This window comes from Symphalangus syndactylus, chromosome 15, assembly GCF_028878055.3.
Source record: "Symphalangus syndactylus isolate Jambi chromosome 15, NHGRI_mSymSyn1-v2.1_pri, whole genome shotgun sequence".
Classification (NCBI taxonomy): domain Eukaryota; kingdom Metazoa; phylum Chordata; class Mammalia; order Primates; family Hylobatidae; genus Symphalangus; species Symphalangus syndactylus.
This window is the reverse complement of record NC_072437.2, coordinates 31,373,271-31,385,584: the sequence shown is the minus strand read 5'-3', so window position 1 is coordinate 31,385,584 and position 12,314 is coordinate 31,373,271. Positions and strand designations below refer to the sequence as shown.

The following is a 12,314-nucleotide window of genomic DNA, read 5'->3' as shown; positions in this document are numbered from 1 at the left end:
AGAATAAACTACTTCTGTCCAAGCGTTCCCTGCCAAATAACTGCCAGAATTTAGAGTGCAATCCTATACTCATCACCATTGACAATCCACCCATTCCAGACCAAGAACCAAAAGTAGCATCTCGGATATATGGGTTAGGGGCAGACATCACAGGAAAAGACCCTCTAGGGTGATTTGTTCTCAAACTAATCAAGAACTCAGCCTCCCATTTGCCTGGGACTACTGCAACCCCAGGCCCTAATAAACACTTAATCTGCCAAATAATAGCCCTAAAAGGGTAAAAATAATTGAGGTAAAGGATTTAAGGCAAACCTTAGAAATTGAAACAAGGTATGGGGATGTGAATGCCTGGGTTGAATGGATCAAATTTTAGGTACAAGCTCTCAAGAAGAGTATCTGCTACATGTGTGCTGCGGGACAACCTCGGGCAGAGGCGGTTCCATTTCCCCTAGGATGGAATCCCGATCCTAAAGGAACGCACTGCATGTTGGCTCTATACCAGAACAAGGATGAATGGGGAATGGGGAAATGAGACCTGTAAGAGTCTGTCATTGTTCTTTCTGCATTGCAAAGTCTGGATCCCAGAACAATTCTTTCGTTCTCTATAGGGACTATGAACCACTCCTCCTGCCTCTCTAGGCAGGGGGCAGAGTTCAATCAGCCCATGGGAGAACTCTCAACTCGTACCCACATCTGAAACGTCACTGGTGAGTCAAGCAATGGCAATTACAAGCTCTCCATATACCCCAGGCTGATGTCTGGTGGTACCGTGGGAAAGGGAGCCTCTGTAACCTGTTACTGTCCAATTGGATCAGGACTTGTCTTCAGTCCAATTGGCCATTCCCTTCACCCTGCCATTCCACAAGATACGTGAAAATACACATGACCACTGAAACCAGAGAGATTTAATGAATTATTTTGATCCCAATCTATACGTTGACTCGATAGGAGTCCCTAGGTGGGTACCTAATGAATTTAAGGCCCGAAACCAAATAGCTGCTGGGTTTGATTCAGCAATCTTCTGGTGGTCAACTATTAATAAGGATGTGGATTGGATTAACTACATCTATTATAATCAACAGAGATTCATCAGTTATGCTCTGGACACCCTCAAAGGGATGGCTAGCCAGCTAGATGCCACCAGCCAAATGGCCTGGGAAAACAGGCTTGCACTAGACATAGTATCAGAAAAAGGAGGCCTATGTGTTATGCTGGGTGAGAAATGTTGTACTTTTATTCCCAACAATACTGCCCCAGATGGGACCAACAGAAAAGCTTTACGAGGACTGACAACTCTAGCCAATGAAATGACAGAAAATGCTGGAATTGATGACACATTTACGGGTTGGCAAGAAGGTTGGTTTGGAAAATGGAAAGGCATGGTAGCTTCAGTTCTTACATCTCTCATAATTGTGGCAGGAGTCTTAACAGCAGTGGGATGTTATATTATCCCTTGTGTGAGGAGACTAGCACAGAGATTAATTGAAATAGCTATTAATAAACAAACACCCATGAGTTACTGGCAGAATAACCTGCTAGCATTTGAAATCAAATTAAACTCAGTCTCCTATGAGGAAGAAAGTAAAAAACTTCTAGAGCAATTCGAGGACCAAAAGGGTTTAGATGAAAATAAGACCAAAGGAAGTAAATAGAAAACAGGAGGGAATTTGTGAGAAAACATTTTAAAAGATCCACTTCAAGGCATGGTAAATTTAAGTACTGGCAGCCAGCCTGCAAATGGTAACAAACCACACGGCTCATGCACCTAGGTCACAGTAAGTGAACAGAAGGTAGAGGAGGGGTCAGCTCATAAAAGGGAAGAAAGTTTCATCATTGGGAAATCGAAACTTAAGCAGAGAAGTGGACCTGGGTACAACCTTCTAAGGGGGATAATGAAACTTAGGCAACGTCTGGGAAGATTGTAACCCCATAGTACTCGATCAGTGAGGAACTTGGGGAGGGACTTGTGTGCTAGGAGGTATACTACCCGTCGTGACTGCCCTGGGTGTGCCCGCCCACCAGACACTGCTCTTGCAATACCATTATTAAAAAGTCTCACTTTTGCTGTTCTTTGTGCCTTTAAGTCCATTCTTGGTGTTTGGACGGGTAATTGTGTTTCTCATATAACTAAAATGGCTATAATTTTAGACTTATAGTATCTCAGCTGTATAAGGAAATAGAATTTACCCTCATCAGTTTACAAATGAGAGAAAAATAGATAAAAATAATTTCCATAGAAAAAAGTAGCTTGCTTTCAAAGTCACTTGGAGAGATTAAATTGATATTATAGATACAGATAAATAGATGATAGATAGACCTATCTTATAAAATCTATGTCTTTTTAATTCTTTTTGTATGTTATATGAGGATAAACTGAATTATTTCAACTAGTTAAATTTGATTTAAGGGGCAATAAAAATCTACTTAATGAATCTACTTGTATTATTTAGAAAACATCCCACTGATATAATGCTGTAAGAAAAAATGCAGTTAAGGTGCTGGTTCATTTTGATACATGTCCCTGGTAATTCTTTAGAAAAGGATACAAAGAACAGCTAAGTAGCATTATGTATTTTATTTACCTATTAATCTCTATCACTTCGTTTTATATATATCCATTCATTATGGTATATTAGAAAATGTCAAACACTGTAAATATCTCAGTGTATACTTTTTATAAAATTATGCATTTGAGATTTGACAGATGAGAACAATACTATAAATCATACAACTTCCATCTTTGATATTGTTATATTCTGTCAGTCTTAAAGGTGAATAATAATAATACATTCTGTTGATGTTTTCACGCTAAATTACTTTCAGCATACCCCTAAGTATTTACAAATGTTACATTATGAAACTATTTTATATTTAAAACTTCTAGGTTTAAAGCATCAATTTTGCTTTAACATAAGCAATTTTCTTCTATTTTGTCAGAAAGAAAATTTAAGAGAATGATATGCCTTATAAATTCAAAATGTTTTCATTGAATTCAAATGAAGCTTCTTCCACAATCTGAAATTTGAATTCTTTAATACATTTTATTGTGTTACTTGCAAAATATCCTTGGCTTAAGAAAAAGCTACCGAATGTTTAGTCCATAAACAAGCAAGTATATATTTTGTTTAAATATTTAAAACTAACTTATGTATTAATCATAAAATGAGGACAGAGGTGCAGTTTAATTACATGCTTGAAAAAATACTGATCATTTAGCTCAAGAAAATTTACTTTTAAATTGTATTTTTCTTTATGCAATTCAAATAAATGATCCTCTTAAATTCAACAAAAATATTTATATATATTCTTAAAATCTACATTAAGAAAACAAGAAATCATTCCTATTTGATTCCGCAGCTATTGAACTGTAAAGTACAAATAACAAACTTCTTATTACACTTGAGTTTGTTTTGGAGAACTACTAAAATGTAGTGGAGTGAAGAGTATCGGTAAGGGAATAATGTGTAACTACCAAATATAGCATAGAATATTTAGGCTGTAAATAGAGGAATATAAATGATAGGTTATCATGGTTCTATTCAATTTATTCTTATCTCAAGAAATCTTGATGTATAATTCCAAACTCTATAAATTTACACAATTTATTACCTATGGTTTTAGTCCAGAAAACAGACTACATTCTCTTAAATTATGAGAAATTTTGTCCAAAAAGTGTTAAGTATACAGTACTGGTTTTTTACAGTTAGATGAACTAAATAAAGATTTATTTTTATGTGTACTTTGCCTGAGGCTAAAAACTATGACTGGATGAAACAGTTACTTTCCTAGTGTAAAATTTTATTGCTCTGATTAACATTCTTTCTTCTTTTTATCATAAAGGCATAAGAGAAGGGGCATTTATTATGCACCAAATCTTTTCCAGATACTGTGCTAGATATTTTTATAAAACCTTCTCAATTCTTATTAATAGAAACCATCAATCATTACATAAGTATTGTATGTTCATTTCTATTTATTTTGCTCAATATAATATAGCTAATAGGAAACATAGTAGCTTCAAATATTTACTACTTAATATATATTCTGTCTAATATAACTGTATGTTTTGGAAGATATTGATACAATGTAGAAAAAAATATAAACATTGTAGAAAATAAGTCTGCATAGAGTAAATTAATAAAAAGTATAACAAAATTTTCATATATTATTACTAAAGAATCATAAATGCAATAGGCAAAATATAAAAAGTCCTAAAATCAAGTAGAATCACTGCTATCAACTTTGTCATAACCTTCACACTTTACTTTGCTCACAGGAAGTCATTTTTAACACCTGGCGTTGCTTTTTAAAATTTGTATTGTTTGACAGATCTTTTTGAATAATAGATTCTAGCCCTAGGTATACTCTTACTTTTAATTTAAATATAACGATAAAAGCATGAAATCCTTCTTTGTAGAAAATACTCTGCTGCTTTATTTTAGTTGTACATTATCATCAGAAGAACAAGCCATGACTGGCCTTGCAAAGCCTTCACTATAAAGGATCTCATCTAGAGATATGAACTTCACTTTAAGAGGAGGATAGCTCCCACAGAATTTATAGATATGTGCCCCCTTTGATGTAAGCCAAGAACTTCTTCTTTTTTTCTTTTTTTAATGAGGATATTAAAAATAGAGACATAGCATGTAATCAGCAGCCCACAAATTTCTACCAAATTTTTACTAATATAGTTAGGACAACTCAGAGAAATGCTCTCTCATGAAACACATTAAAGAATGAGACTAGGCAGGCACAGTGGTTCGTGCCTGTAATTCCAGCACTTTGGGAGCCCAGGGCGGGCTGATCACTTGTGGTCAGGGCTTCAAAACCAGCCTGGCCAACATGATGAAACTCCGTCTCTACTAAAAATACAGAAAGTAGCTGCACATAGTAGGGCTCGTCTGTAATCCCAGCTCCTCAGGGGACTGAGGCAGGAGAATTGCTTGAACCAATAAGGTGGAGGTTGCAGCGAATGCAGATTGTGCCAGTACACTCCAGCCTGGGTGACAGAGCAAGACTCTGTCTAAAAAAAAAAAAAAAAAAGAGAGAGAATGAGACTAACAATAAATACAACTATTGCTATAATCTAAGGGCTTCCTGAGGTATAATCAGAAAGGCTTGAGCTATTATGAAAATTTAAAGTATTAGCTCACAAAATTTTGGCATTTGAAACATTAGCCACTTTCTATCCAGAAAGTTCATTATAAAGAAATTTCAACACCAGTAAGGGGCTCAGTTCCTATGCCAGTCAGGGAACTCGAAAGGCAGTTCTTTCTTAAAACCATGCTGTCTGTTCAGTGGCCTGGTTCACCTCTCCCTCAATAGCTCTCCTTAGAAAACTGAGCTTTTTGTTTGAGGACCAATTCTAGAATATACAATAGTGTCTGTTACTTAGCTATGTAACATTAACATTCAGTCCATCCTTTGGTCTTTCATGATCTCATGCCTAATTCTCCAGAGGAAAAAAAGAAAAATTAACAACAAATTTGTTATATATATAATTTGTTGTAAATATATATATAATTCATTATAAATATGTATATAATTCGATATACATATATATGCACAACACAGAACCAGGCAAAGAACTGCTCTTTACGGACACAAAAATAATGCAATTTTGGAACTGCTCATTTGGTGAATGGATGTTCTCTATTACATTGCAGTGAATGCACTGGACAGTAATGTGGTATCCAGGGAGCACATGTGTCAAAAGAAAATAGTAACACTACCATCAATGTGCACATCACAATGGTAATAGCATCCCACTGGCCTTTTAGTGCTGATGAGTGACACCAGTCTTAGTGGTATGTTCACAGCAATTCTCAACAAAACATGACCACAGTTATCATAGTGGCTTGATGAAACACACACATAAGGGTTGTAATGCACTTTCATGGTGTTCTATGGGCAGCAAGAACTGGACAATCCGTACAAGTAGAGCTGAACGTACTGTTTTAGGAATCTGCTTAGGAGATTTTTGGGGAAAGTAGTTGAATGGTCCTGGGTGTTTTAAAATAGTGAGTAGAAAAAAGAGACTGAGAAACACCGTTCACCACCCTTTATGTGAGCTATCTTTCTCCTTTCTTTCAACCTATTGTGCTGGTGAAGCAGGAAAACATGCTATCGGTAGAAATATAAATTTAAGAACACAGAGGTCCTAGTGTGTGCAACTGGACATTGCTGCATTATAATTCACCTGAGAGAGAGAGAGAGATGGCTGCCTCCTGCATAATTTCCAGAGGCTGATTCAGGTGATGAGCAAATACGCCTTGGCTATGAATTTGATTTATTGAATATAACTAATAAATAAAGACTTCGAGGAAAAAGAGTGCCATGTGGTGATGGCTGTCTTGGTCATTGCAGCTTGTCTATGTGCTTCTCGTATAGTATGTTAATGTGTGAATTGTCTTCCTTCCCCCTCCTTCCTTGACATCTAAGGGGAGCTTTTACTTTGCTTGCTTTGAGGCGAGAAAGATGTTCAACATTTTGTGATAAAAATTTATGAGACTGAAAAGATGGAGACAGAATCTGAGTTTGGGGAAGTGAGGAGGGTATAGGTGGGGCTAGCTTTATGACAAAGAAGATAAGGGGGAGCCTTTGAGTGAGAGGAGCTAAGAGAAGCCCTAGCAAGATAATGCAAACAAGTTTCAAGACTTTATGTGAGAGTGAGGTTTGAAGAGCCAGGTATTAAGGGTTAAACGATTTGGGAAGGTGGGGAAAAGACCTTCGCAAGTAATTGCTGTAAATTACCAAATTTATAACTTGCTTTTGGTTGCTATACTAACACTCTCAAAAGACTGATTCTGTTCAGGCCCGTTACTCTATTTAATTGAGTTACCTGACCATCCAATGTTGCAGCACAGTCTAGGTCCAGGGTCTATAGCTGGCAGAGGGGAGATTTGATGCAATTATATTTCCAACTACTGAGAAAAGGAGAGAACTTCGCATATTTTAAGTGTGAAATTTTTCTGAATAAAAATATTTAAACAATTTTTAAAATATACTTTCAAAAATACCATAAATCTTCATGCTGGTCATCCATGTACTCTAAATTTCCATGTGCCACTCTATGAGTCAGAGGAACAACAGTGACCATTAGACAGGGCTAGACTCAATGCAGTTGGGGCATTACTAGGGCGAATGTCTAGGCAAGGGACTTCAGCTCTGAGGAACCAAAGGGTAGTCCTGGGGTCAAGTTGCTCAGTCTCCTACAGGTGTGGGAGATGTGATGGACACAAGGGCAATCCATGGAATCCCCATTTGCATAATAATACATGATTGGCCCCTCTCACCTCTCACCCTGGCTTCAGTGGTTTTTGTTCCCAGATGGAAGAATTGTCTGAAGAGGATGAGTGATCACCTTCCAGGTGGAGGTGAGAAAGCCAGAGCCAGTCCCCTAGAGAAGGGACTCGTTAGTCTGATCACAGCCTACACAAGATCAAGTAAAACCACATGTCCGCACACAACTCCTCCATAGTTAGAGCATACTGGTAACATCACCACAATACAGAGAGAAGTGTGGTCACAACAGGGGAAGGCCAAGCAGCCAACTTCATTCAAACATTTTTAATTGACAAATAAAAACTGTACATAGTTATACAATTGTACAACATGATGTTTTGAAATATGTAACATGTGCATAATTTCACATACCTTGTTTGTGGTGAGAACACTTATTTACTTTGTTAGCAATTTTGAAGTACACAATATATTGCTATTAACTATAGTTTCCATGATTACAACCATCTTTTCAATTAACAATCTTCCTTTCTCAATAGTGATGAGCCCAGAAAGGACCCAATCAGATGCCAAGGAAAACTTAAAGCACAAAAGGAAAAAAAAATGGCCATACTAGAAATTGAATCTCAGAGGAAATATGAAAATATGCAAATGCAAAGTTCTATATACAAGTATCTCCAGAGATACTCAATTTTTAAGAAGATGAGTTAGACAATAAGAAATAAGACTTGTAAATAGATACCATATTGCTCTAATTAATAATTAATAATACTTAATAATTATTATTAAATAATAACTAATAATATTATTGTTGTTATTGTTATTACTAAATAGAATAATGTAGAGATAGAATTGAAATCTACATATCATGGAATAATAGGCAAAAATATAAAATATGTTAGAATACTATAAAACACGAAGGATCAATACAGAAGATTAATTTACATTTAAAATGCATTTCAAATAGAGGTGGCGCACATCAGCACATTAATTCACACCCTTTCGTTTTCGTTTTTTTCAGGGAAGGGGTCTCATTATGTTGCCCAGGCTGGACTCATTGACTCAAATGTCTGGGCTCAAGGGATCCTCCTGCCTCAGCATCTCAAGTAGCTACGACTACAGGTGCCTGTCACCCATCCAGCTCAATCACACATCAGACCGTTAAAAATAAGGATACTAGTCTCAAAGCTAAATTTTATTGTTGCCAAAATTTTCAACATCAGTTCTAAAAACCTAGAGGAATATAGACGAGCATTTCAAAAATTCCGTTCAGCTAATTCTGTCCAGTGAATTAATGAATAAATACTATATTGATACTTTAAGTGAATTTAGGTACTCTATCCTTTAAGCAATGAAATCTATTTTATACATAGTGAATAGTCATTTTAAAAAATCTATAATGTTATTTTGTCATTGATAACTAATATCATGCAAAAAAGCTAGTTTTATAAATGTAAAATCTGCATTCATGGTGGGGCGGAATGTAAGCTTACTGGAAAAAAGCCCAAAATGAAGGAAATTATGTGCTATGAGACTGAAGAAACAATGGATCTCACCCAGCAGGGCTTTTAAAAGAAATGTTGAGATCCCATTTTACAACAGACTGGCACAATCAATCTAATAATCACTGTTTAATAATTAGCAGAATTAAGAGATTTTATGACATAAGAGATGTAGTAAAGAAAGACACTTTTTGATTGACAACAGAAATAAAAATTTTAGAAAAATATATAGTCATGTAACTTATGGTCCAAATATGAATTAAACTAGAAGGTAACATGACTTTATTCAGTTAATGTAGTATTCAAAAAGTGATTCCAATTAGTCTTGGGTGTTGGACCAACTTCCTTCAAAGGAGTAAGTTTTAGAGAAAGTATATTTCATATCCTATACAAATTCAATAATATTCTTGTTCAAAAGTTTATATTTACATCACTGTATTATAATAGAAAGTATTTACGACATTTTATTTTTCAGAGTCAATCAAAAACAGCATGAAATAATTATAGCTATAGAAAGAAAGGTAAATGTTATAAATGTTGACATGGTAAAAGAATGTAATTATCAAGCTGAGAGGAAGAGGGGAGGAAATGCGTTTTAGAATTTCATCTAATGAGCAAAGATATATTACCTAAATCTGGTGGATTAAGATTACATTTGAACATAGTATTCAGATTTATAAGAGTGAAAAAAGTAAATAAAAACCAAAGATAAATCTAAAAAAAAAAAAGAGAATGGGAAGGTAGAAAGACAAGATTGTGTAAGTTACACACCTGTCTTCTCTCTCACAGCAGAGAGTAAAACAGTAGGGTTTATGTTGATAAATAAAATACATAAATGATAAATTTATACAAACATACTACTTACAGTTACAGAGGTGACCATTAGAAGAAGTGAGAATAGAAATTGTCAAATCCAAGGAATGGAATAGGAGATTAGGAGAGGTTTTTTCAGTATTTTTTAATGCTTATATCAATTGCTGAACTTACAACTGAAAATGGGGAAGACAAGTATGAATCTAATCATAGATCCATAAGTAACTAAAATGAATAAATACTATATTGGTACTTTAAGTGAATTTAGGTACTCTATCCTTTAAGCAATGAAATCTATTTTATACATAGTGAATAGTCATTTTAAAAAACCTACAATGTTATTTTGTAATTGATGACTAACTAAATCACTAGCTAATCACTAGCTACTGAAAGTTGCCATATAGGGTTAAATGGAACATTGCATACTTCTTTAGACTAGAATTACATTTGTGAAAATACAGAACCACGTCGGACAAAGGTCCACAGAAGTGTGCATGGGAGAGTTAAACAGCTATACCGAGGTGGCTACAGTCAGCAGGGGTGTTTGATTCTGGGACAAAGCAATTATACACGGAATAAATGTTTGCTGTATCTTGGGAAATACTTTCTAGGTATGAGTCAGTCTAGAAGTTGCTTTCTGTCTGACAAAACTAGGTCAATCTTTATCACTCTGCTCCTAGCTTTGGAGCACAAAGATGAAATTGTTCCTTTGTGGTCAAAGGCAGTTGTGACAGTCATAATTTTATCAAATTTGGAAGAGAAAAACATTCCTCTTTAAATTTCCAGATGGGATGAGATTGTGGAGCAGATAATAGAGGGAAAAAAGTATATAAACAGAACTCTAGAAATTCAGATAGTGAAGAACCCATATATAGCACCAGAGATTCTTGTAACTATAAGCAAATAAATTGAGAAATCTTGGTAAAAAATAATAAACTTTCAAAAGGAAGTGATTTCTGATAAAGACATTGTTTTGAGACAAATACATGCTTCAAAATTTGGAATTAGGAAACAAAAGAGAAATATAAACATCAGCTGCAAATAGAACTATGATGTGTCCTTTGATCATATTCAGAATTCCCAAGTGAGGCCCAAAGAGTTAACATAAGAATCACATTGCAATTAGACCTGGATATTAATTTCAGGCATAAATGGAAGTTTATAAATATATGCATATATATGTGTGTGTAAGAGAGTCTGCCTGTGTATGTATTCTGATACTAAATTATATCTTTTTCATTGCTTAGTGTTGATGTCATCACTCTTAAGTGATTTCTACATACATATTCGATTTTATGAAAGTGAATTTCAAGTGAGTGAAATATATATGTTTATGGGTATAGAGAGTAAGAAAATAATTTAAATTGATATTTTAAGTGGATTCTATATATGAAGGTGTGCAGCAGCTTTTTTATTATTATTATACTTTAAGTTCTGTGCAGAACATGCAGGTTTGTTACATAGGTATTCACGTGCCATGGTGGTTTGCTGCACTCATCAACCCGTCATCTACATTATGTATTTCTCCTAATGCTATCCCTCCCCTAGCCCCCCACCCCCTGACAGGCCCAGGTGCATGATGTTCTCCTCTGTGTACATGTGTTCTCGTTGTCCAACTCCCACTTATCAGTGAGAACATGGTGGTGTTTGGTTTTCTGTTCCTGTGTTAGTTTGCTGAGAATGATGGTTTCCAGCTTCATCCCTGTCCCTGCAAAGGACATGAACTCATCCTTTTTTATGGCTGCATAGTATTCCATCGTGTATACATGCCACATTTTCTTTATCCAGTCTATCATTGTGAACAGTGCTGCAATAAACATACGTGTGCATGTGTCTTTATGGTAGAATGATATATAATCATTTGGGTATACACCCAGTAATGGGATTGCTGGGTCAAATGGTATTTCTAGTTCTAGATCCTTGAGGAATTGCCACATTGTTTTCCACAATGGTTGAACTAATTTACATTCCCACCAACAGTGTAAAAGCGTTCCTATTTCTCCACATCCTCTCCAGTATCTGTTGTTTCCTGACTTTTTAATGATCGTCATTCTAACTGGCGTGAGATGGTATCTTATTGTGGTTTTGATTTGCATTTCTCTAATGACCAGTGGTGATGAGCTTTTTATCATATGTTTCCTGTCTGCATCAATGTCTTCTTTTGAGAAGTGCAGCAGCTTTTTCAGAATGGTGTCTGTGACAGGTAGAATAATATCCTCTAAAGATGTCAACATTTAATCCCACAAACCTGAGAATATGTTACTTCAAATAACAAAAGGAATCTTGCACATAAAATTGAGGTACCATACCTTAAAATAGGCAATATATTCTGGGTTATCCAGATGGACCTAAAGAGGTCCAATTCAGGCTTTTCCAAGTAGAAGAGGAAGACAGTAGCGTGGGGCAGAAGATGTGAGAGAAGAGACAGGAAAGATTCAAAGCATGAGAGAGATCCAGCCTTCTGGGGCTGGTTCCGAAGATGGAGCAAAGGGCCGAGAGCTGAGAAGGGTGGGCAGCCTCTAAAATTTGAGGGCAAACCTCAGCCGACAGTGAGCAAGGAAACAGAGACTTCAGTCCTGTAGTTGCAAGGAACTGAATTCTGCCAAAAAACAAAAACAAAAAGCAGATGCTCCCCTACAGCTACCAGAAAGTAACTTCACCTTGCCAGCACCTAAATGTTAGTCCAGTAATACCTGTGCTGGGATTCTGAAATACAGAACTATCAGATAACAAATTTGTGTTATGTTAAGGTGTTTA

The 12,314-nt window shown here is 35.7% G+C and overlaps 1 protein-coding gene across 2 annotated transcripts in view; it reads left to right on the top strand.

The window, feature by feature from the left end:
• LOC134732539 (syncytin-B-like) overlaps window positions 1-12,314 on the top strand; it is a 66,122-nt gene that overhangs the window by 5,952 nt on the left and 47,856 nt on the right. Inside the window, exon 3 of one of the 2 annotated variants that reach the window (XR_010115852.1) lies at window positions 609-707. Coding sequence is in view for 1 of the 2 variants with exons in the window: in XM_063618478.1 (XP_063474548.1) it covers window positions 909-1,652 (744 nt within the window). In the remaining variant the exon portion in view is untranslated. Of the gene's footprint in view, window positions 1-608; window positions 2,071-12,314 lie in introns of those variants that run through there. The other variant, XM_063618478.1, reaches the window with a different exon arrangement.